Source organism: Sinocyclocheilus grahami, unplaced genomic scaffold, assembly GCF_001515645.1.
Source record: "Sinocyclocheilus grahami isolate Dianchi unplaced genomic scaffold, SAMN03320097.WGS_v1.1 scaffold209.1, whole genome shotgun sequence".
Lineage (NCBI taxonomy): Eukaryota > Metazoa > Chordata > Actinopteri > Cypriniformes > Cyprinidae > Sinocyclocheilus > Sinocyclocheilus grahami.
In genome coordinates, this window is record NW_015505388.1 from 461984 (window position 1) to 488867 (window position 26884).

Below are 26884 nucleotides of genomic sequence, written 5' to 3' on the forward strand. Positions count from 1 at the left end.
TGTAGTTTCTTCATATGAATATCTTCAATCCAATTTTCATAAAATTGTAATCTTCTAATCAAAGTACAAGACTGTGTAGGTTATAAATTATTTTATAAAGGTATGAACTGCTCTTCCCAAGTATTGTGAATGATATAATTGAATAGAGTGATGGCAGGAGTAATTGATTATGAGCATAAAAAAACAACACTTCTTAAGTAAATAATATTCAAACGGAATGGGCTCGGCTCAGTACATTTTGTCATTTTAATTTCTTTCTTGTCAGCTATGACAATGTTCTAGACCCAGTTGATCACATAACATGTGCTTTTGACCTGCGCAACGAGAAGAGACATCTCTTTGAGATCCCCAACCCTCACTGTGACCTGGACCTGGATGAATATGAATACGAGGACGATTTCGAATGACAGCCAACAACACAACACAAGTAAAGGCTACAATCTGCTAGTGTGTAGAACAGGAAGTGGACCAATCCTGCTCTCCAGTACTAATGCCACGTAGTTCAGCTAACCAAGGCTTGAGAGTGTACAGATACGCTCCCCCAGCCGCTGGATACCAGACTGTAAACCAGCAGTCTGGCGAGGCTCTGTTTAGCAAGACAGATTGTGCTGGCCCAGTCTCTCTGTCAGTCTGACATCTATGCACAACCAGGTTTCTGAAACAAATGTAGCTGCACTGTAGGTTTCAAGCAACTACACTGGAACCAAACCGGTACACTTGAAATATTAAGTGTGCACTGTTTATAAATATTTAAATATTTTTATGCACAGAATTGGCTTATAAGACCGTGATTTCATGGATGGTTTATTTCTCATGGAGCTCTGTCGACTTGCCTTATGTGTTTGAGGGTCACATTAATATGAAATAATGCAGTAATTAGACTGACATTTTACTGTCTGTGTGAGGTGTTTCTAAATTATAATGTATTTGTTGTTTGCCTCATTTGTTCTAAACCTTTAGACTTTAGTCCAGCTAAATGTTTTCAACAAATCATGTTTGTAACATTTCTATAGAAGTGCTTCATAACAATGTGCTTTTATTATTGTAAAAAAAATCACTTTTTCATCTTGAATTCAATAAAGTGTTCAGACAAAAGTGTTTCACACATTCACTGTAGGATGTTATTTCTGTTTAATTAAAAATGGCATTTAAATTTCTGCAAGTCAAATTCATTTGAAATATTTATGGGGTAACCCTGTTTTAATTTTACAAGTAGAAGGCAAAAACATACTAGCTGTGACCAACAATATAATATTAAAAAAAAAAAAACTACAACTGCATCTCCTCCATTTACAACACGTGTAGCTTATTTGAATACCTGAATAAACGGTTATGATTCAGCAGTGTGCAACAAAATGTGTATTTGTGTTCTAAAAGTACACCGGGCAGAAAATAGAAACAAATATGAAAAAAGATTTGAGGTCCAAATTGTAATATTTTTCTTTTTGCGCTAGTTAATTATTGTAAAAAAATTCACTTTTTCATCTTGAATTCAATAAAGTGTTCAGACAAAAGTGTTTCACACATTCACTGTAGGATGTTATTGCTGTTTAATTAAAAATGGCATTTAAATTTCTGCAAGTCAAATTCATTTGAAATATTTATGGGGTAACCCTGTTTTAATTTTACAAGTAGAAGGCAAAAACATACTAGCTGTGACCAACAATATAATATTAAAAAAAAAAAAACTACAACTGCATCTCCTCCATTTACAACACGTGTAGCTTATTTGAATACCTGAATAAACGGTTATGATTCAGCAGTGTGCAACAAAATGTGTATTTGTGTTCTAAAAGTACACCGGGCAGAAAATAGAAACAAATATGAAAAAAGATTTGAGGTCCAAATTGTAATATTTTTCTTTTTGCGCTAGTTAGCCATGAATGATGTTTTACACAAGATTTGAAAGTGCATCATTCTGTCTTTTTAAGCCCACACAGGCTAAGTGCAAAATTTATGCAATAGCAATGCACCATGAATTTACATTCTTTACAAGTATTCAGCCCCGCCTTATTAGATCTGAATCTGATCATTTTAAATGGCACAATTTTCATATACAGGATATTATGTAGTGCAAACGTTCAAATGCTGTCTTTTACCAACACTCAAGACAGTTAATACAAAAAATGTCATGACAGATGTGAACTACAACATTAGACATCAATATCTACAATATCCACATCCACTTCAGCACTGCTCTGTGGACCTGTAGCAGACACGAGACTGCTGGTCAGCTGCTCTTTGCTCAGTGGAGCTTGTTGGACTTTTGAGTCTTCAGAACTTAAGAAAAATACAATAGTTTGTTACTCAAATGATTTGACTATTTACACGGCCAATAAGAGTGTTTATTGACCTCACCTTTTCAAAAGCTTGTTTCCCTTTGGTTCTGAATAGGGAGAAAGAAACCTCTGGTCCCCTGTTAGAAATAGAAATAGCTGAATTATAATCAAACCCACATTATGAAATACATAATTCTTAGTAACACTAATGACCAACAACTTACTGGATATACCCTAATATGTTCATGGATATATTTTCTGATATCTTTACTGTATAAAAATACTGCTGCATTATTTTGACCAGCTGATATGCAAATTGAAGCATGCTATACTTCATTTTTCCCAATTATATTAATTATAATTATATATGTATTTGTTAATTTTGTAATCTTCTTTATTCATCTATATATATAAATGTGATATATATATGCAAGTATAAATTAATAAAACATTTTAATTATAAAATTCATATCAATAATATATTAACCTAAAACCTTGATGTTGAAAAAGTTCATGCCCATGTTATTTGTCGACAATCCTTTTGCATATTGCATCATTAAAAACCTGGGCCTCAGAAGTGACCCAGTGAGCGTTCATACCTTCAGAGTTGACTTGTTTGACAGAAGGCGATCTGGAGCGGTTGGTGAGAGAGGGCTGTTTGTTGGTGTCAGAGCTGATGAAGGAGATGGCATCTTCTCCCTCGGCTGTGCCCATCAGAGACGCTCTGTAGTAAATCAGTGGCATCCAGCTCTCCTCTCTGTTGTTGATGACCTGCTCACCAGCAAATTTCTGCAAATAACTGTAGCTGGGGAAGAGACGGCCGGTTTAGAAAGAGATTAAGATCCAAAAGTGCAAGATGTCAAATGCACAGAATTCATTTATTTTTTTAGCTTTAACTTACATAGTCTTCTTGTCCGGTTTGAGCAGTTTGCTGGAGAATTCGCTGAGGATGGTGAGGTATGAGATGTATGGTGGAGAGTGTTTCTCAAACTGCTGAACGAACCCTTTGAAAACAAACTCAATGCCATCCCTGCACAGAGAAACCCACTTCTTTATTCACACTAGTAAGAGGACACTTCCTTTTAAGACCTGAATATTTCTTCCTTTATATTTTAATCCTAATACAAGACAATCCTAATACAAAATTTCTCAGCCTTGAAATAACCAAAGATAGGACTCTTATGTACTGGCTAAATGAAGCCATGCAGTGCAGCATCTTGACAAAATTATTTTTATTTGAGGGCGAACATAGCAATCAGTCTGTTCTAGCTGTGTCACTATGCCAGACATCAGACGTGATCTCACTGACACGGAGTCAGCCGGGTGGACTGCACTACCTGTGGATCATGGCCAGGGACTCGCGGGATTTGATCTGGTCCCATCCGAAGGTGAGTGAGAAGCGTCTGGCCAGCTCCTTGATGCTGCTGTAGGTCTGAACCCTGGAGCTGCAGGTGTTTCCTCTGTCCTGCTCCTGTTTCAGCCTCAGATACAGCTGAACACAGAAAAATTGTATGTCCTTGTTACATTATTGTTTTCACAAGTAATCTTTAATCATGGAGCAGCTTACACTTTGCTATTGATAGTGTTGTATTCTAATTAGATTAACATGCCATGTTTAACATGGATACTATGGTAAGTACAAATTTACAGTGTACTAGATATCAAAATTTTAATATATACAATGTACAAATTTTAGATAGAAATTTAGATAATATATATGAACACTGCCATTCAAAAGTTTTGAGGTCAGTAGGATTTTTTTTTTTTACTATTAAAAAATAAAGGATAATACTGGAGTAATGGCTGCTAAAAACTCATCTTTACCATAGCAGGAATCAAATAAATTGTACTTTTTATATATTAAAATAGACAATATAATAAATAGAAAGAGGTATTTTAAATTATTATAATATTTAATAATATTACTGTTTTTATTGTTTTTGATCAAATAAATGCAAATGCAGCCTCAATGAGCCTTAGAGACTACTTTCAAAAACAACAGTAATGTACATGTTTTTTTATATTATATATATTTTTTAATATATTATGCATTTATAAAATGTTTATATATTTATTTATTTGCTCCCCTGCTGATTTTGTAAGTTTGCCCACTTACAAAGAAATGAAGGCTCTGTAATTTTTATGGTAGGTTTATTTTAACGTATAGAGACAGAATACCAACCAAAAAATACAGAAAAAAAATTATATAAAGGTTAGAAATTGATTTGCATTTCAATGAGTGAAATAAGTATTTGATCCCCAAGCAAAATATGACTTAGTACTTGGTGCAGAAACCCTTGTTGGCAAGCACAGAGGTAAGAGGGTTTTTTGTAGTTGGTCACCAGGTTTGCACACATCTCAGGAGGGATTTTGATCCACTCCTCTTCACAGTTCTCTAAATCCTTAAGGTTTCTTGGCTGTCGTTTGGCAACTCGAAGGTTCAGCTCCCTCCACAGATTTTCTACAGGATTGAGGTCTGGAGACTGGCTAGGCCACGTCCAGCTATTTTTAGCTGGACAGAACCGCTCCTTTTGCTGCTTGATATTGAAAATTGGTGTGTCTTACCATATAATTTTGATGTATTGTCTTAATTATGAACACACTCGTTTGTAGTGCAAACTGTCTTACCGTTTACTGCACGTTGTTATTCTTCTCGTTATTTGCCTATAGTGGCTAATGAACCGGAAGTCTCACCCATAGGCTTACTTCCGCGTTGAAGAAAAAGGTGGATATAGTGATTGAAAAGATAAAAGTTATTTTACAAATAATAATAGAATGTTTTCAGCAGCCATTACTCCAGTCTTCATGTGCTTCTTCTTGAGCCACTCCTTTGTTGCCTTGGTGGTATGTTTCGGGTCATTGTCATGCTGGAAGACCCATCCATGACCCATCTTGGAGGTTCTTGTCCAAGATTTTACAATACATGGCCCCGTCCATTTGCCCCTCAATGCGGTGAAGTCGTCCTGTATCCTTAGCAGAAAAACAGCCCCAAAGCATAATGTTTCCACCTCCATGCTTGACTGTAGGGATGGTGTTCTTGGAATCATAGTCGGCATTTCTCTCCCTCCAAACACGGCGAGTCGAGTTAATGCCAAAGAGCTCAATTTTGGTCTCATCTGACCACAGCACTTTCTCCCAAGCCTTTTCTGAATCATTTTGATGTTGTTTGGCAAACTTTAAATGGGCCTGTACATGTGCCTTCTTCAGCAGGGGGACCTTGCAGGCGCTGCAGGATTTCAGTCCATTGCGGCGTAGTGTGTTACCAATGTTTTGCTTGGTGACTGTGGTCCCAACTGCCTTAAAGGGATAGTTCACCCAATTCCGTCATTAATTACTCACCCACATGTTGTTTCAAACCTGTAAGACCTTCGTTCATCTTCGGAACACAAATTAAGATACAAATTAATGAACATTTCAGTTGTATTGCTGTCTATGGAGGGTCAGAAAGCTCTCAGATTCCATCAAAAATATCTTAATTTGTATTCCGAAGATGAACGAAGGTCTTACGGGTTTGAAGCAACATGAGGATGAGTAAATAACAACAGAATTTTTATTTTTGGGTGAATTATCCCTTTAAGATCAATAACAAGCTCCTCCCATGTAGTTCGGGGCTGATCCCTCACCTTTCTCATGATCATCCTTACCCCATGAGGAAAGATCTTGCACGGAGCTCCAGACCAAGGCGGATTGATGGTTGTTTTGTATTTCTTCCATTTCAGAATAATCGCACCAAGAGTTGTCTCCTCCTCACCAAGCTTCTTGCTGATGGTCTTTTAGCCCATTCCAGCCTTGTGCAGATCTACAATCTTGTCTCTGACATCCTTTGACAGCTCTTTGGTCTTGCCCATGGTGATGGAGAGGTTAGAATGGAAGATACAGATTGTGTGGACAGGTGTCTTATACACCTAACGAGCTGACATTAGGAGTAACTTCTTAAAGTGACAGGACTAATCTGTTCCACATGGGCACATAACCAATCTGCGGGAGCCAGAATTCTTGCTGGTTGGTTGGGGATCAAATACTTATTTCACTTACTGAAATGCAAATCAATTTCTAACCTTTATATAATGCGTTTTTTCTGGATTTTTTGTTTGATATTCTGTCTCTATCCGTTAAAATAAACCTACCATAAAAATTACAGACCCTTAATTTCCTTGTAAGTGGGCAAACTTACAAAATATGCAGGGGATCAAATAAATATTTTCCCCACTGTATATATATATATATAAAAATATATATTTTTTGGACAAAGCATAATCTAATGATCTGTGTATGTGTGTATGTGTGTGTGAGCACTGCTTCCATTTTCCATTTCCTTCCTCAGCACAGGATCTACCATTAAGCTATTCAAGGAGTGGAAGAGCTGCTAGAACATTCCACACTGAGCATAATGGGATGGTGGGAGGTTGGATTCATTGTGTCTCTGAGGTGTCGACAGCTGCAGGGGCCCATCAGAGTGCAGAGAGCACAGGGGCCTGGGACAACCGGCTGAGCAGATGTGCCACGCAGAGGCACGTCACATGAGAGAGAGAGAGCGCTGGTGAAGGACTGCAGCCTCCATACCTGCTGAAGGCATTGCACCAGTGTGCGTGCGCTTTCCATCTTGTCCATCTGCCGTGTCCTGTTCAGGGTCTCTTTGATGATGTCGCCGAAGTCATTGTAGTACTGCAGGGGAGATATGACAGCAGTGAGCGATACAGGCTGTGAAGAACGCTCGATGTGGCTCCATGTCTGCCATATGGCTTCACGCCTAGGAATGTAAGCCTGTGCCATACTGAAATCACATTACCCATAAGTCTGTCTGGCCAACAGGATAAGACTCTGGAAAGTGTAGCCTATTAGTCATGAGAGGTTTAAGATTTTTTTTTTTGAACTTCTAATATGGTGACGATTATGCTCAAACATGCCAAAATACCACACATATATCATGCAATGTATCATACTCCACTTCATGACTTCATTATTAGAGGAATATTCAGGGTCAAAGACAATTTGTGATGTTAATTATCACAGATAATTATTTATACTAGTCCCTCAAAAGAAAAAGTGACAGTAATGCACTTCTGGACATCTATGGAAAAACAAGTGGCATCACTGTTAAAGCGATTAGATTAATTCTTCTTTAAAAGAACTGAGCTATATAAAGAGTTAACATATGTACTTGTCCAAATTATCCTGCTGAGGATCCCCTCTGATTTTAGGGTTTAAGTTCAATATACATTACCATTCATAACTTTGGGGTGGGTAAGATTTTTAAATGCTTGTAAAAAGAAGTCTCTTATGCCCACTAAGGCTGCATTTTTTTAAAAAAAATCAAAAATACAGTAAAAACACTAATGCTGTTGGTGTTTTTTTTTTTCCAAAACATGTCTCTGTTGCTGAAAACTCATACACTGAGTGGCTTTGAGACTTCTGCCAGTTAATCCAGTCTGGTGCAGTTTATTAAACTCAATCATGAACCCAGTCACTGACTCACCAACAGCATATGTAGTCATTTTGTATATGCCTACTAAAGCTTCTTGTTTTTCGAGTGGGCTTTGAAGTATAATTCCACAGGGCTCTGTGTTGATCTAATTACCTGTTCATTTACAAGTGCAACTTCAGTAAGATCTCACCTAATAATATCTTAAGGGATCATTATAATAATGCATTATCTGTTAGACTTACACTCCTTGATTCAATGGCACCTTTGATAGGTCAGTGAGAAGGTGGGGGTGCAATTAGATTAACGAACCACAAATACTGTGTTCTGCTACAGTGCTTTTCACTAACAGAAGGGGAATTAAGCTGATTTATTTGATTATTTTGTGCCTAACATATGCAGGTGTAGAGGCAGACTGCCATCTGCTGGTGAAAATGAGACTATTCTTAAATTATTTAATATAATATATTGAAATATATCCACCTTTTTCTTGCCATAAAAATGGGCGCAGCCATTAGCAAATTCTATGGGTCTAGCTTCCGGTCTCATCTGCATCCAGCTATTTTTAGCTGGACAGAACCGCTCCTTTTGCTGCTTGATATTGAAAATCGGTGTGTCTTACCATATAATTTTGATGTATAAACACACTCGTTTGTAGTGCAAACAGTCTTACCGTTTACTGCACGTTGTTATTCTTCTCGTTATTTGCCTATAGTGGCTAATGAACCGGAAGTCTCACCCATAGGCTTACTTCCGCGTTGAAGAAAAAGGTGGATATAGTGATTGAAAAGAAAAAAGTTATTTTACAAATAATAATAGAATATTTTCAGCAGCCATTACTCCAGTCTTCAGTGTCCCATGATCCTTTATAAATAATTTTAATATGCTGATTTGGTGCTCAAGAAACATTTCTCATAATGTTGAAAACATTATATATGTATATATAAACACAGAATATACACACACACAGCTAGATAGGTTTAGCTTTTTTTCCTATATATATATATATTTTTTTTTTTACTATTTACCTCTATGAGATAGGAATTATGCAGCTGTTTTTCCTTGCATATTTCTGACAAACAGCACATATCACTGTGTCACTCAGAGCATCATATATAAAATGAGACAACCTCTGTTTCTCAGGGAAACTGCGTCTTGTCACAAAAGCATCAAGAGCCATTGTGGCTTTGTGGCTTCATGTTTTCGTCTCTGTGGTTTAATTGGACCCAGGGGAGGGGGAGCTCACACCCACACATAAAAAGTTTGTCCCGGGCCCCCGTGAATTTTAGAGGCAAAATTTTCTGACACCCTTAGGTATTTCAAATAACCGTGTAATTGTAAATTTTCCTCGAAAAAAGACGAAGATGAAAAAAATTGATTCAGATTGAACGGATTGATTTGAACTGTGAATTGCTCATAAAGTTATCAGCCAATTAGGAAGCACTTTCACCATTTCATCAACTCGCCACAGCCACTCGCCACAGCCACTCGCTTTTTACTCAGATTTGGCACATAGTGAGTGTTAGTTTTGGGCCCACCCTGAAAACCATCCTGTGTGCACATCCCATGTTAAGTGCGTCATCAAGTTCCAACATTCCAGCATTTTTTCAAAGAAACCTCAGTTAAACCTCAAGAACATGCGCAAAAAAAAGGATCTAAAAGACAACAACTCCCCAAACACTTAACTAATGCTGGATCTGTTGAGGCCGCCCACGTGTCAGCCCACAGCAGAGCACAGGCCAAACAAGGACCCTTAAGATTTACTGTAAATGAAAAGAAAAGAGAAAGCCATTTCTGAGCGAATCTTACCTACAGCAGTCTTAATGGCCACCAATATTTCACCATATAAAGGTTAGAGGTGGGGAGATATGATTACCCCGTGCACTGCATGAAAACACCAGCCTAATAAGAAGCCCAGCGGTGAAACGTCCACACGAGAGCACAACCATTACGCCCCCTACAATCCATCACTAGCACTTACTTTTCCTAAAGTCTCACGATCAGTCGCTTTCTATCACTAATTAAAATCCGCTGGACATAACCCTAGAGCCTCTGTGTTGATATCTGAAATGCAATGTGGCAGGTTTAAAGGACACGGCTCTTTGTGATGGATCATACGCCAACTCTGTAGACAGAGAGTCTTGCATGCCTAAAAACGCTTGTTTAATTAATCACCCAAGGGAAAACTCTGGCCTTACGTCTGTGCTTGTAGATATTACCATTCTAAGCATGATCTCAGCCGTTTATGACAGCAGTCACAATTCGGTCAGAGTGGAAGAGAAAGGTAGATGGCTCACCCTGGAGGTCACACCTTCTCCAAAGGTGTTGAGCTTCCAAAGGACGCAGTTACACATGAAGCGCAGAGCCTCAACTGTCACCTACAAGAAATACAGATTAGAGAGGCAAACCCTGTTGAAGGGAAAAAAAAAAAAAAAAGAGTAGAGGGTACGGTGCAAGGCTAAAAATGCTACCTCCATGGGAAGACCACCATGTTTTATCTCTACGTCCAGGAGTCTGGTCCCCAGCTCATACAGGCTCCATTTAGACAGATCCTGAGCACTAAACAGATAATAATACACTTGAATGGCATCAGACAAAATGACACAGAATGACACATTAAGACATAAACCGTTTTTTTTTTTTTTGTGTACAGATGCTAACTGAACAAGTAGTTGTTAATGGTGTAATTAAAAGCATCTGTATCACTATCTTGGTAACATTTCCAGAATGTTCATATAACCAAAGAAAAATTTTCTTGAAAAATAATTACTTTTTGAATGTTTGTAGAACTTTCAGAAATAATATTTTCACAACCTAATGCGAAAGCTATGAAAACATTCTTAAAACATAGCTTTGTTAGCAGGGATGTAACACACAGATTGATAATTAAGTGGGTCAACATGGTCAAAGAAATGCGCTTTACACAAATGTTGCAGTGTGTATGTGGACAGAATAAACTAGAAACTGCTTACATGTTGACCGCATTAAGTTTCTTCAGTGTGGACAGAATTTCCAAAGTGCTGTCCTCGTTTGCAGTGAAACAACCGTCCTGTACATGAAAGGAAGAACATTTAATTAGACTCCATTCTGCTGTGTAAGATACAGTCATAAATCTGTCATGAATCAACTTATTCTTTATTGATGTCAAGATCCATTTAAAATGCATGTATGTATCAGGTACAAGCTTGTAAAAGAACATCTAGAGTTTTTAGTGGTCAATTACTGTACTCACACTCTGTGATTCTCCAAACCGTGTTCCCAGTGTGTCTGTCCAGTGCTGGATGAGCCGGTCAAAGCTGGGCTGGGCCAGAGAGTGCCAGGGCGAATCCTGAGCACAGAGGCTCTGGTAGGAACGAGCAGCCGTCTCCAGCAGCCCAGCATCTGTGTGTCTGTCCACCGCAGCCTCCAACTCAGCCAACAATGCCTGCACACACTAAACCAAAACACAAATATATTACAACCAGGCGAGAAGTGCTTTAGAAAACTGTACCAAATAATATTTAGACTTGGGGTTAGTAAAATTTTTTCTTTTTTCTTTTTAAAGTAATTAATTTTTATGACTTTTATTCAGCAAGGTCACATTAAATTATCAAATGTGACAGTAAATACATTTATAGTGTTATAATGGTAAAGGATTTTTATTTAAAATACATGTTGTACTTAGGAAATTTGTATTCATCAAAGAATCCTGAAAAATGTATCACAGTTTCTACGACAATATAAAGCGGCACAACTGTTTTCAACATTGATAATAATAAGAAATGTTTCTTGAGCACCAAATTATATTAAATGATTACTAAAGGATCATGTGACACTGAAGACTGGAGTAATGGCTGCTGAAAATATATTAAAACAGAAAACAGTTTAAACTGTAATCATTTTGTAAGAAAATACAATCTTGGTGAGAATAAGAATGTGAGAATCTTCTTTCAAACATTAAAAAAATCTTACTGACCCCCAAGTTTTGGATGTGTGTGTGTGTGTGTGTGTGTGTGTGTGTGTGTGTGTGTGTGAGAATTATACAATGAAGTCATTAGTGCATCAGATGACACACAAACACTCACCTGTGAGTTTTCATGATCACAGGTGTCCGTCTGGAAATACTGAGGTATTTTTAGAAGGGAGGTCAGTTTTTCAGCATCCTCTGAGTACTAGAGGATGAGATTAGACATCAAGTTAATTTATGAAGAAGCAGTATTGGTAAAAATGAACAGTGCACTGATTTTTCTTTTACCTTAGATAACAGTTCAGGCAGCACTTTAATGAAGTGTTCAGTGAGTTTTGTGCAGTCATCAATTTGTAACTTTTTCTCTTTAGTATTTATCACCTAAATAACAAACATAGATATGTAACTAGCAACAAGTAACAGTATCACAATATGATGTAAAAAAATACTTAAGTCAATCTGTAAAAAAGTGAACGGCTAGAGTGAAAACATATAAAAGTGAAATATATCCGACAGCTCTGCTAGATCAGAGCGCCATCTCATGAAAGTATCTAAATGAAAGATGTAACAGGAAGGCTCACCTTTTTGCCTGCCCCTCTCCCTGACAAAGGCGGACCCTCTGCAGCCTGCTTCACTGACGCCAGCAGGAGCTCAATCACAAAGGCCTCCTCAGCACTGCTCAGAGCTGCAGTTAATACACAGAACAAAAAGATGCCACTTTGTTCTCTCACAGTGGACTTTAAACCAGAGGAGAGCATGCTGGATGGAAATCAATTACTTTCATTACTACTTCTAGTAATCCTTAAAACATTTGTTTCACGATACACATCGTTGCAAAGCAGCTTCACTGAAAATGAAAGTTTCTACATTATAATTAGGAGTAGCCTACTTTTATCAGTGGTGAGCAATCTTCCCTCTAAGCTGCGCAGAAATAATAATACGCCACGCACAGGACAGACGCAACAATGAGTTGGGAAAGCCATTTGACCTAATTCTAGTAAATACAAAATAATTGCAATGCTCGGGCAAACCACTATAGAGTTGGTGTCGCTATAGAACCGGTGAATGTAGGTTTCATAGAAAGAGAACGATGTGCGCCAAATCAGTCGCTGTAGAAATCGAATACTTTAATGGTTGCGGACGAAATAGACCAACACGAGATACATCGCGATCGCAATGACATGTGAAATAAAACCTCATCGTGTTTTTCTTTAAAACGGCTTGATTAAGTGAGAATTTTTTCAAATTATATTATATCACATTATTATAAAGAATTTAACTGTTCTGCATGAGATTTTTAAATGATTTTTTAATACAGTTTCTTGGTAAGTAACACTGTAAAAATGTTTTCTTAGATAACCTAAAATATGCATAATTTAGTTACATCAACGGTCAAATCAAATATAAATAGCACATTAAAGTTAAAAGTTACACACTTTTTAGTGTGCGCTGTACAGGTCTGGTATAAAGAATGTTTTTGCTCAGGTGGTCGAAATGTCCGCCCATTGAGAAAAGTTTTGCTCAGCAAAAAAAAATTAGAGGGACGTCTCATTTAGAAGGCTGCGCCCTCTGTGGGATGCATATACGAAGTGTCCTCAACCTAGAATTAAACGAGACAGGCGGAAAAGGAAACAGGAAGTATCACGTTGCTATGCCAACACATTTAGAGCATCGTTGCGCTCTCACACTACTTACATGAAGGAAAATTATTTCTAAATTTGGAAAGTAATTTGAAAAAAAAAATGCTTTTACTTGTTTTATTTCGTTCAATGTTTGAGGAGCTGCAGCATACGTACATCAGACATCTGTTCGAGAAAAAAAAGGAGGAGGATATTAAAAACAAAGTTTATCCGTTTTTACCGAGGCGATTTAAGGCAAGTTGTAAACACCACATCTGCGCTTGTGTGTACATCTTCCGGCGCCGGTGTCATGAGAAATCAAGTCCCCCCTCGAAATCGGGTCCGCTTAGGACCCCGAGTGATCCCATTGGTTCAACGAACTTTTAATGTGTATTACTTTTAGCGGCTGATTACAATTCCTGCAAAACCGCACTTTTTATGTCGTTTGAACTTCGTTATAATGACCATTGATGTCTTTTAAATTACATGTTTCATACGCTAGTATCCGAAGCTATAGGTTGTGAAATCAAACATTTCTCGTTTTTATTGTTTTTGGTTAGCTCACATACTAGCATAGCATACAGCTACCCGATTAGCCTGCTAGGTTAGCTTATACACCACGCATTTGCACTTACCAGACATATATTCACAACGAAATAGTAACATAAGTGGAGTGGGGGTTCAATCTTCAACTGGCTGGCAGGAGCCGCCACTGCAGCTGCCAGTTTAATGACTCTTACTGCAATGAAATTGTTTTATTATTATTAATGTATTCTTATGAATGTACTCTTTTATATCATAGGCATATAAGGGAGGTTTATCCTGAATAAAGGAGACAAATGGCCGTAACCCCGACTGGTGGGTCTGACGCTTCTCTGGCCGCTCAGTCCAGCCAGTGGCAATTGAGCTCTAATTTTGACGCATTCTCTACCACTCTAGCTGCAAGGAAATGCATTACTATTATTATTATTATAAATATATTCTCATTAATCTATTCTTTAAGATCATATATGGTTTAGGGGGTTTTATCCTGATTTAAGTGGTCAAATGATCGTGATCCCGACTGGTGGGTTGCCTACTCTTCAGTTTAGCCAGCTGCTATTGAGCTGCGAGTTTAACGCGTTCCATATGACTCTCACTACAATTTAATTCATTTTTTTATTATTATTAATGCATTCGTGTGAATCTATTATTTTATATGATTGACGTTTAAGGAAGATTCATCCCGATTAAAGCCGTCAAATTGCCGTGATCCTGACTGGTGGGTTACTGACGCTTCGCTGGCCGCTCATCCAGCCAGTCACTGTTAAACTTAAAGATTATCGCGTTCTACCACTCCCGTTGCAAGAAAATAAATAATTTTATTATTATGTACAGGCTATATTCATATGAATCTATCATTTTATATGATATATGTCTTAGGGAGGTTTATCCAGATTAAAGTGGTCAAATAACTGTTATCCCGACTGGTGGGTTACTGACACTTTAGTCCAGCCAGCCGCTATGAAGCTGCCAGTATAACACGTTCTCTACCACTCTCTCTGCAAGGAAATATATTATTTTATGTGAATTCATTCTTATGGGTCTGTTCTTTTACATGATCGACATTTTAGGGAGGTTTATCACAAATAAAGTGTTCAAATGACCGTGATCCGGACTGGTGGGTTACTGCCGCTTCAGTGCAGCCAGACATTTTCAGCTCTGAATTGAACGGGTTCCATATCACTCCATAAAACATCGAATATGTAAAAGAATAAAGTCATATGAACAGATGTACAATAAAAAGTTATATTATTATTCCCGTATAGAGTGGAAGGAGAGCAACATAAATCTGCCATAAATCAATGGTTCCTGACAGTGGACTTCCAGCCGCCAGGCAGCCAACCACGGGCAGATCACGTGACCTGCCAGAATCAGACTGCCAGCTGCCAATGGTCACTGGTGGCTGCCAATCAGTTAGGGATTGAACCCCTAATGGAGTTTAAGTTGGCTTTCTTTTATAGAATTATTAAAAAGCATTGCAGTTTGTCCTGTTGTCGCTGAAATTACTTTATGAGAAAGATTCTTGTTATTGGGATAATTCACGTTTTAATAGGCATTTTTATGCTGTACATTATTGCATAACAAATGTTATTACATAACATAAATCGTAAAATCGTTACAACTAGTGGCAGTATCCATACAAATTAGAATGATTTCCTTGGAATGAGAGGCAGCAGCGGCTGGCTGGTTGAGCGTCCAGCGAAGTGTCAGTAAGCAACCAGTCGTGATCACATTCATTTGGCTGCTTTTATTGGGGAAAAAACGAAAACGTCAATCATACAAAATAGTAGAGTCATAAGAATATAGTCATAATAATAAAAAATGTATTTCCTTGCAGTGAGAGTGATAGGGAACGCGTTATACTCGCAGCTCAGCAGCGGCTGGCTGGTTGAGCGTCCAGAGAAGCGTCAGTAAGCAACCAGGCGTGATCATGTTCATTTGACTGCTTTAATTGGGATAAACCACCTAAAAGGTCAATCATACAAAAGAATAGAGTCATAAAAATATATTTATAATATTAATATAATGTATTTTCATACAGCGAGAGTGATAGGGAACGCGTTATAGTCGCAGTTTAACCGGCTGGCTGGATTGAGAGTCAGTAAGCATGTAAAAGTAAAGAACTGAACAGGTTCACAATAAGAAATTGCACAAAACACCAAATCTGCCGAAAATTTATGGTTGCTGAAACTTTTTAAGGCATACTGCCAGCCAGCCACTGACAGGTCACGTGACCTGCCACTGGCAGCTGCCACCAACCACTGACAGGTCACGTGACTTGCCACTGGCAGCTGCCACCAACCACTGGCAGGTCACATGACCTGTCAGTGGCGGCTCCTGCCAGCCAGTTGAAGATTGAACCCCTACTGCATAAGTGTTGACTTTTGATCAGGCATTTAAAACAGCTGGTACTAAGCGGACCCGATTTCGAGGGGGGACTCGATTTCTCATGACACCGGCATTTTTTAATTGTGGGTTATCTGTAGCAGCGAAGGATACACCTCATGCATCCTCCGAATTCCTGTGAAAGAAGGTCGCATTCGGAGTGTCCTACTTGCTTTTCTGAAATGAGACCTCCGGAGGGCGCAGCCTTCTAAATGAGACACAGCTGATGCCAAGGTAGTCTCAGCCTCAGACGTCACGCCCACGGACCGTTGGCTAAACGTCTGATGCGTATGGAACACAAAAGTGGAAACACTTCAGGAGTGTCGAAGTCGTCATCGGATTGGTTGAATTCTACAGGATTTCCGGGAGACGTGTGTGTCGCGTTCTTTAACGTTCCGCCTGATTCATTTGACTGCTTTTATTGGGGAAAAAAAACAAAAACGTCAATCATACAAAATAATAGTCATAAGAATATAGTCATAATTATAAAAAATGTATTTCCTTGCAGTGAGAGTGATAGGGAACGCGTTAGGATTGGTTGAATTCTACAGGATTTCCGGGAGACGTGTGTGTCGCGTTCTTTAACGTTCCGCCTGAAAACAAAGATGCCGTGACGCCAGACCCCCTCACGAAAGAAGAAAGCCGTAGTGTTTACAACTGTGACGACGAGCGCTTATCAGGATCAACTAAACGCTGGAGTTTCAAAAGTATATGAAATATTTAAAGTTCGCGGCATAGAATCTTTAAAATACGTCCGAGAGTTTTACACACCGGGCTGTTATACTGTGGCGACCTTTCCACGCCCCGAAACGTGATGCTGAACGAAACGATCTGTGATTGGTTGTTTGACATGTCGGTCAAACGGCCTCATGGGCGGGCCTTGGCCAGTGAAAGCTGCCATGGATTCCAGGGCCCGGTTGCATGAAAGTCCTTAAGTAATTTGACTTGGGGTATCCCTGAGGGGGAAAAAATCCCTGAGGTAAGGGATTTCTTTAGGAGCGTTGCAACAATCGTCTTAACTGTCACCCTTACCTAAGTGTTTATACTAAGCGTTTCACGGTAATGTTAGTTTCTGGCAACATACGGCAATAGGCGCCGCGGTTACTATAGTTACTACAAAATATCTCAAAATAAACAGATATATCTATGACAATAAAGAGAACATAATGAAATACAAACCTAACTAACTAAAACACAGACAAACATTAAATAAGCATGAGTGCTGCCCGTTTCTGTTTGTGTACAGTCGTTACCGAGGAAACCGCTTTGTTTCTGCAGTGAAAGCGCTTCCTGCTGACCAATGACGGAAAATTTACCAAATGGGAAAATTAACCCATGTTTTGAGGCACAAACACGCAGAGTTGTAAATGTGAACAGGTGGATTGACAAGATAATGCATTATAAAAATCTAAACAATTAAGACAAATTATATTTATATTGTTATTTGTAATAATTGATTAACAATATTTGTTTAAATTTATATCATAATTGATACAACTCGTCCATTTACTTAAAAAGTTATGTAAAACTTTTTTTGTGAAAACCTGTAAGTCATGCCATTTACAGTCATTTTACAGTTGAATATGTTACCATAGTCATTGCCCTACTGCGCTCATATGATATTTTATTTGTGCAGGTCTTAAAAAATTCTTAAGTCTTACATTTGAGTTTAAAAATCCTGCAGATACTGAGTTTAAGATGACTTAGAGCTCGTTTGGTCCCTTAAATTTATTAAGGTGAAACGGTTACTAAGGACTTTGTAGCAACACTTAAGGGAACACTTAAATAATTAAGGGGAATACTTAATGGCAGCCTTAAGGTTCCTTAAGTTGACCCTTAGGGTTTTTTCTTGCAACCCAAGTTTCACTAAGGGCTCCCTTAACCTTATAACTAAGGGATTTCTTAGCATAAGGGCTTTCATGCAACCGGCCCCAGACAGTCTGAAGGTCTGGCTACGCGAGACTAATGTCAAGGTGATGTCCATAAGGTAGAAATGTACAATTCTAGACTAATAATAATCATGCAGTTAGTTAATGACATGTATTCAAACAGAAATGGAGAACACGATTAACAGCAATGATTATGTAGTGATTAAGATTATAGTAATGTAAGGAAAATGTGTTAGTTTTGTATGTTGGTTTAGCGTTGGCACCCATATTGGCGTCCATGAAACATATTAGTCAAAACTACAGGGTGTTATTTGAATATTTTAACTTATTGTAGTTTTATATACAGTGCCTTGCGAAAGTATTCACACCCCTTCATATTTTTTTTTTACATTTTGTTATGTTGCTGCCTTATGATAAACTTCTTTAAATTACTTTTTTTCCACATCAATCACTCCATACACCATACTGACAAAGCAAAAACAGAATTGTCACAACTTCTTAATTTATTACAAAATAAAAAACTGAAATAAGTACATTGCACAAGTATGTAAATATTATAACTAAATATTTAGCTGAAGCACCTTAACAGCCTCAAGTCTTTTTTTTGTTTGATGCGACAAGCTTTGATCATCAGCATTTTGCAATTATCTGTCATTCTTCACCTCACCTCTTCACCTCTCAAGCTTTGTCAGGTTGGATGGGGGCAGATGCACATTTTCAGGTTTCTCCAGAAATATTTGACTGGATTCAATCCCAGGCTCTGGCTGGGCGACTCAAGAACATTCACACAGTTGTCTATAAGCCACTCTTGCTGTGTGCTTAGGGCCATTGTCCTGTTGGAAGGTGAACCTTCTGCCCAGTCTGAGGTTCTGAATGCTCTGGACTGGGTTTTTATTAAGGCTATTTCTATATTTTGCAGCACTGAGCATTTCTTCTACTCTAACGAGTCCCTCAGCCCCTGCCGCTGAAAAACAGCCCCACAGCATGAGGCTGCTACCAGCACACTTTACTTTTTGGATGGTACTCTGCAGATGATGAGCAGAGCTGGTTTCCTTCAAACATGATGCTTAGAATTTAGGTTAATCAGACCAGATAATCTTGTTTCTCACAGTCTGGGGGTCCTTTAGGTGGTTTTTTGCTAATTCTAAGTGTGTTTTCATGTGTCTTCACTGAAGAGAGGATTTAGTTTGGCCACACTGCCATAAAGCCCAGATCGGTGGAGTGTTGCAGTGATGTTTGTCCTTCTGTAGATTTCTCCTATCTCCACATATGATCATGGAGCTCAGCTAGAGTGACCATCAGGGTCTTGGACACCACACTAACCAAAGCCCTTCTCCATCAATTGCTCAGTTTGGCCAGGAGGCCAGCTCTAGGAAGAGTCCTGGTTGTTTCAAACTTCTTCCATTAAGGGTAACAGAGACTACATGCTTCTGTGACCCTTCAATAAAGCAGAATATTTTTCTGAACTCAGATGTGTGGCTTGACGCAAACCTGTTTCTGAACTCTACAGGCAGTTCTTTTGACCTCAGGGCTTGGTTTTTGCTCTGATATGCATTATCAGCTGTAAGACCTTTTATTAAGACGTGTGTGCCTTTCCAAATCATACCCATTCAATTGAATTTGCCACAGGTTAACTTCATTTGAAGTGTAGTAATATCTACAAGCAAAATGAATGCTCCTGATTTAAATTTCAACTGTCCCAGATATATGAATACTTATGCAATGGAATCATTTTAGTTTTTTATTTTTAATAAATTTGCAAAGATGTTAAAAATCTGTTTGTTTTTTTTGCTTGACAATTATGGTGTATGGAGTGTAGATTGTTGTGGGAAAAAAACAAATTTAAAGCAGTTTAACATAAGGCAGCAACAAAACAAAATGTGAAAAAAATGAAGGGGTATGAATACATTCGCAAGGCACTGTATAATTGTAAATATGTTAAAGGATGAAAATCTCTGCGAAGATGTAATAAATGCTACTGATAATGCAGAACTGCAATGAAGAAGCATACTGCAGTGTGTACTGTAGTGTGTACTCAAGTGTACTAGCCTTGTTCCTGACAGGATGTGTGAGGTAAGAGCAGTGAGGTAAGACCATTCCAGTCCTTCAGCAGAGCTCCTGCACTGTCCCACAGACTATCCACAAGGTACAGCACATGCTGGTGCAGCTATGACAGAAGGTTAGAACCAAAAATGCCGGATAGCACAAGCACCAGATCTCAGAGCACAAGTAGCCTAATACCCCAATATCTTATTTTTAAGCATAGAACACACAAGCGCACACTTGGAGGTAACATACCTCGCTCTCAGTGTGGAAGTGGATAAGGGCTCGGACTCTGGCTAAGACTAACTCTCTGTCTCTCTCCTGTTCGGAGGCTCCGTCTCTGGGCCTTGATAATTCAGGGTTACCGAGCAGCCTAAGAGCAGAGAAATTACACCATGTTAGCAAATCAATTAAAGTAAGTATTACTTACAGCTATCATTTACATATACATACATGTTGGACACAAATGGGATGGGTTTTGTAGAATGACAATGAACACAGACCTATTGTAGAGGAATTCACCCGCAGTGGTAGCAAGAGGTCTGTGGGAGCAGTACACAAATTGGAAGAAGTTTTTGTGCTCATCAGGACTCAGAACATCCTCACAGGATCTGACACAAAAGGGACAATTCCAGCAATTACACGAGGAACGGTCCAGAATATGCTTCACAGAGGCGAAGTCAAAGCATGGGTGATCAAACTCTATGAGAAATAGTCAGCATGAGGAGCAAGGGGAGATACTTACTGAGAGATGACCATGAGCAATCTCATGGCCTGTATGGCCACTTCATGGTCTTTATCCAGAGTCATGGAGATTATCCTCTCCTTCAACAGAAACAGCATTCAATCGCTAATGAAAACACTTTAACTACCTGCTATGAGAGAAATCTTATCCCGAAAACCTACAACAGGACTTGAGTTAAAGACCCACGATGCACTTAAGCAGCTCTTTAAATCACGGTTGTGCTAATGTGCTTGCTGCTGTTAGTGAGGGTGGGGTCCTGTGGGAAGTTATCAGGCCAGTGAGCCCAAGGCAAAACCTGAGGGGCTTTCCAGCCTGTCAATCAGCAATCATGCACTCCTGCTGTCCCACTGCAGCTTTACTGGACCTTAACTTAAAAACTGCCAAAGAAGCTTACGGACTGCGTCCATTTGAGAAGTTTGGGCAAAACAGCAAGATAAACTTACAGCCAGTAAACAACTCTCCACAAAGAGGTTTATTTTTCTACAGCAGTTACTCTCAGGTACAGTTTGAGCTTAAAACTGTGTCCGGGTATGTGATAGACAGTAGTCGCGATAAAGTCATGAAAATATGAGATTTTATTCTAAACACCTGTGATGGCAACAAGTGGAACTTTTGTAAGTTGCTTGGTTTCTGTAGCAACATGTTAAGTAGCTTCATCCACATTGAAGTATCTTTGAGCCATTCAGCTGTGTTGCACACAACTGTATATCATACATCAAATATGTTCTAATTTGATGTGACTGTGGCATGGTTTACAGCATTTTTGTGTAGAGTTCACAGACAAATTTTCCAGAAACTTGTGTTGTGCCTGGTTAGGGACATGAGGTGTATCCCAGTTCATGCATCCGTTTTGAGGTATAAATAGTGTGAATAGTGTGTTCACAATGAAGACAAAAGTGCACTTCAAATACATGGATAATGCACTTAACTGACCGAAAAAATGAAGTGTAATTCTGAAAACTTTGCGCACTCAACAGTCACAGCTTTCCTAACATAGTGTATAGTGCGTCATTTCGGACACAACTATAGGGTGAGAATGTGGAAGCAGTTGTTACCTTAAACCGTATCGTGAAAAGGTCCATTTTGGAACAACTTTGATCCTGATAAAGTCCCTGTAGACCCAGCACACATTTCAGACGCACATCAGGTTGCTGTAAAATATTAAAAAAATAAAACATGCAGTCAAATATCAACTCTACTATATTCAAAAAATAAAACACACAGTCAAACATCAACTCAACTCATCAACAAGTGACATGGGTAAACAGCTAAACATTTAAAAATAAATTGTTCTTTAAACATTAGGCTACTGGCGCACCTACCTTGTCATGCATCATCCATCCCACGTACTTCAGATAGCTGTCGTTCAGAAACACTGAACTATACAGCTTCATCCACATCGTCAGTTCCTCCATACAGATGGCCCTGATTTCAGGAATCACGTCTCTGGAAGTCACCACACAGTGATGATGGTACATAGTTGTTTTTTCTTCCTCAAGGAAGTGAGGACTATAAGTGTGGTTGAAATAAAGATCACCTGTATCTCTTCAGGAAGACTCCTTTGAAAATGGCATCCATCATGTTCTCAATTTCAAATTTCCTTTCCTGTAACTGAGGAATGAAAGTAATTCATTCAGTTTGATTATTCACATGATCCTTGCCTTGTTTTCTGTATTTCACTGACCTAACTGTTTCCTGTACATCAACACTACCATTCAAAAGTTTTGGGGTCAGTAATACTTTTTTTTCAGCAAGGATGAATTAAATTGATCAAAAGTGAGAGTAAAGACATTTATAAAGATTTCTATTTCAAATAAAGGATGTTCTTTTGAACTTTGTTCATCAAAGAAACCTGAAAAAAAGTATCATGGTTTCCATAAAAAAAGTTTAAGCAACAAAACTGTTTTCAATAATGATAATAATAGGAAATGTTTCTTGAGCACCGAATCAGCATTCTAGAATGATTTGACAGTGAAGACTGGAATAATGGCTGCTAAACATTTAGCTCAGATATTTGCTTTGGTAGACATTTGTATGTCTGTTTGAAATGTGCATGTCACTTACACCAGTGAGTGTTAGAGTATCGTATTTACAAAGTGATTTAGACCATGTATTATATTTCTGTAGTTATGTTTACTTGCCAAAGCCAATTTTTACTCACACTTAGGACTTGGCGATTGTCAGTTTTAGACCCGGACTACAGTCCAGAATGAAATGTTGAACTCTGTAACCACACATGTGGTCACAGTCTAACCTCACTGATCTTTCTCTGGATCCTGTCCAGCCTCGGAGAAGCCCGTTTGCTGGCCATCTTGGCCAGCTCGACCTCGTACAGCCGCTGACTGTTATCGACACTGACACTGAGGTTGAGAGCCACATTCACCAAAGCGCTGAGCAGCTTCACTGCTGCAGAGACACACACACAACAAAACATCAGCTTTCGGGACGTGTGTGTTTGGTTCAGGTCAAGAGGATTTAAGGTTCAGGGGGAACTTACCTGCTAGCGTACAGGTATGCCTGAAAGCACGAACTCTGGAATCGGAGAGCTCTGTCAGCAGTGAAATGAGTGTGTTCAAGAGGTAGCCGTCAAAGATTACACAGTTCTGACACTGCGCCACTAGCACCGATACGAACTCACAGAAGTGTGAACGAAACCTCTTCCAGTACAGGCCGGACATGATGAGGGGATACTCGCCACCGTCCTAAGGAAAATGGAGAGAGGATCAAGATGGAAAAATAGTTTTGTCATACACTACCATTCAAAGGACTAGTCAGTAATTTTTTTAAGAAATTAAATACTTTTATTTAGCAAGGACACATTAAATTGTTCAAAAGTGACAGTAAAGACATTTGCAGTGTTACAATAGATTTCTATTTCAAATAAATGCTGTTATTTTGAACTTTCTATTCAGTCAAAGAATCCAGAAAAATCTATCATGGTTTTGACAAAAATATTAAGCAGCATAATGGTTTTCAACATTGATAATAATAACAAATGTTTCTAATGTTCAAATCAGCATATTAGAATGATTTCTGAATGATCATGTGACACTGCATCGCAGGAAAAATTTTAAAATACATAATAAAAATCAGTTTAAATTGTAATAATATATATTTTTAAATACTATATATTTTTTTTTAGTTTCAAAATCAATTGTCAAATGAGGCAACCAAGGTCAACATGATCATACTAATCAGCAAAATTAGGTGTAGTGCCTTGAACCATACCATGTCCAGAGGCCATGTGACAGTTAAAATCCATGGAAATGCAAGGAACTTCTTGTATTGTAAACCTGTATCCTGTGATTTAAAAAAAAAAACACACACACAAATCAGTAAGTGCAAGGAACACGGGAAAGCAGTCAATGATCAGCACGCTGGATGTCTAACCTCATCCAGATCCTCCACCATTTTACTCATGACATCAGTACCCTTCTTGCTCTGAAACATCTCTGCTGTAACCATCCCTACAAAAGCACAAACAGCATTCACATCCTGAATGACAATATATGTTAGACACAAGCCACAAAACAAAAAAACACTGAAAATTAACTACTTATATTAGTCAGTACTGTTGTGAAATGACATTCTATTATGAAAGAGAGCACAGACATTTCAAAACTTGCCTTTGCATCCTGAACACTGGATAAAGAAGCTGATGAGATCGAGCAGTGCTGTGTCTCTGTCACCAGTATATGCGTCAATCCAGTCATCCACCACAGCCTTTCACAAAACAAACCAAACATCCATAATAAAGATTTGTTTAAATCTATATGACCTAAAAAGAAAGGCTGATCATGCTGGACGTACCTGCATGGCACTCCTGCCCATGCTGACCACTTCAAACAACGTGACGGCTTCCACATCTCCATTTTTGAGCTGTTCGTTCTCTGCTCTGCCCAGGCTGCCATTACTGCACTTTGAATGCTTTCGTTTGGCATTCTCAGAGCATTCCCTGGCTTTCCTCTTTCCTCTCTGCACATGACAAAATATACTTCTAAATTAGAAATGTTCTTACAGCAAATCTCAATACGAAGTCTGTTGTACTACTATAAAAGTCTATGAGATGTAACATTAGGGTGACCATACGTGCCATTTACCCAGGACGCGTCCTGGCCAGGATTTCTATATTGCCTAAAATATCTAGGTTTTGGCTTTGTTTGCGTGTGCAGACCAATCGGTGTATGACATCAAAATACCTCGAGAGCATTTTGAAAGCATAAGGAACCGTCTGTATGGTATTTTGATGTCATACACCGATCGGTCTAGATAAACCTAGATATTTTAGGCAATATAGAAATCCTGGCCAGGACGCGTCCTGGGAAAATGGCACGTATGGTCACCCTATGTAACGTATTGTTAGGGTTTAAAAAAAACATTGTGGTTTTAGCAGATCTTACCACAGTCTTCTGTCTGTTTTCATTTCTCTCACTTGTGACGTGATGCACCGATGCACAGGAAGAGACGTCAACTACTGAGTTCTCTCTGAAAACAGGATGCACAGGCAGTTGTTTATCTGTACACATAGAACATCTTGAATAATAAAATGTAATTAAATTGGGATATTTAAATAAGGCTGCATTAAATCTAAAACGGTATTGAGTCTGTTTTATAATGAAAATGCAGAGGTAGTTTGCAGGTGTCTCACTTTTGCACCGATCTGGACAATAAATTTGGCTCTGCTATCATCTCCTCTCAGATCATAGTTGGACTAGGAACAAAAGAAAAACAATTTAGAAATGTTAATGATAATTAAATTGAGTATCATGTAAGTGCTTCAATGTTCCTATATCATTGACAATAATATTTGTAATATTTGTTACACACCAATTATCAAATATATGTGCAAACCTGTTATATGTAATCTGCAATAAAATGTAACACTATGCATCTAAAAAGATAACATACCTTTGCATTTTATTTACCCAGTTCACTCTAAATCGAACAAAGAAGTTCTAAAATATTGGCCTTGGTATCCTTATTTTCCAGGATATAATGTGTTTTTATTATGCAGCCTAACCCAGTGGTTCTCAACCTTTTGACTCCCATTGTCTATACAAGACCATATTTAAAAGTAATATTTCCTTAGGTACTGCTATAATGTTGACAAAGCTGCTTGTTTTTATATATTTTATATTCACAGAAACTAGATCAATAGATTTAAACATTTAAGAGCTCTTTTGCAGTGGCTTTCCGTGATTAAATAATTTACCACAGTAAATGCAAACTAGCAAAATGTTTGTTAAAATATATATATATATATAAACATTTCGCTTCCACTTTAACTGAATAAGTCACGTCTCATAACGTACAGTTTTAAGGTACAGTTTGGATGCAGACGTGAAAAACTCGAGAAACACACATACACAAAAACATAAGGTGACAAGTGACCCAATCTTGGATGCCATTGGCTGAGGTGCACGTCAACGAACCAAACCCAAAAACCTGATTGGCTAGTTCGAGTGTCAATCAGAATTCTCCCATTTCTCTGTTACTGTGCCATATTGAAACAAAAGCCTCGTATGAGAACCTGCAGCTTCATTCATCTGAATGTACGAGCGGCTCGAAACGTTAACAAATCTGTCAGGTTTAGAACAAGGCTCGCATGCCACTGAGTTTATTATTTAAACTATAAGCACAGAAAGGACAATCGGGATATAGCTGACTTCTAGGCTTTATTATAGACTTGCTGTTATCTATATGTATATCAAGATAACGCGTTCGCAGCTTAATGAATCTTACCAGTGACAGTCATCTTGATCGGAGGATTAATGTAAACTGCACGACACGTATAGATTTGGCTACTCCCAGTTAGTTCAACACAGCCGCGTGCCGTGCACGTCAACGAGCGCGCGCTGTACGTCTGACGTAAGCTCATCGAGGCATATTGCATAACTTCAGCAAATCAGTTTAACATTTTCTCAGTACATTTTTTTTTTTCTTTTTGCTCTTTGTACTTGGAAACTGTACCCCACATCTTCTGGCACTGTAGTTATGTTAAAAAGTTATGGTA

At 38.4% G+C, this 26884-nt stretch overlaps 2 protein-coding genes across 3 annotated transcripts in view; one reads left to right on the plus strand and one right to left on the minus strand.

Annotated features, from left to right (window-relative positions):
* Positions 1 to 1091, plus strand: part of LOC107595815 (serine/threonine-protein phosphatase 2A regulatory subunit B'' subunit beta-like) — a 43077-nt gene extending 41986 nt beyond the window's left edge. Inside the window, exon 12 of one of the 2 annotated variants that reach the window (XM_016286369.1) lies at positions 101 to 1091. In XM_016286369.1, the coding sequence (XP_016141855.1) occupies positions 101 to 146 (46 nt within the window). In that variant the 3' untranslated portion in view covers positions 147 to 1091. The remainder of the gene's footprint in view (positions 1 to 100) is intronic. The other variant, XM_016286368.1, reaches the window with a different exon arrangement.
* Positions 1092 to 1852: 761 nt separating this feature from the next.
* Positions 1853 to 26703, minus strand: LOC107595861 (cohesin subunit SA-1-like). Its single transcript, XM_016286449.1, has 30 exons — positions 26614 to 26703; positions 25520 to 25582; positions 25272 to 25356; positions 24682 to 24846; positions 24498 to 24594; positions 24262 to 24338; positions 24100 to 24171; positions 23369 to 23573; positions 23126 to 23277; positions 22409 to 22482; positions 22194 to 22317; positions 21927 to 22022; positions 20872 to 20951; positions 20630 to 20737; positions 20382 to 20499; positions 20133 to 20250; positions 12229 to 12332; positions 11936 to 12028; positions 11766 to 11852; positions 10934 to 11134; positions 10674 to 10750; positions 10173 to 10260; positions 9999 to 10079; positions 9152 to 9252; positions 6843 to 7053; positions 3617 to 3771; positions 3181 to 3309; positions 2879 to 3084; positions 2359 to 2416; positions 1853 to 2280 (listed from the first exon to the last, which is right to left on the minus strand). The coding sequence occupies exons 2-30, from the start codon at positions 25558 to 25560 to the stop codon at positions 2154 to 2156; spliced, it is 3330 nt and encodes a 1109-aa protein (XP_016141935.1). The 5' UTR covers positions 25561 to 25582; positions 26614 to 26703; the 3' UTR covers positions 1853 to 2153.
* Positions 26704 to 26884: the final 181 nt, after the last annotated feature.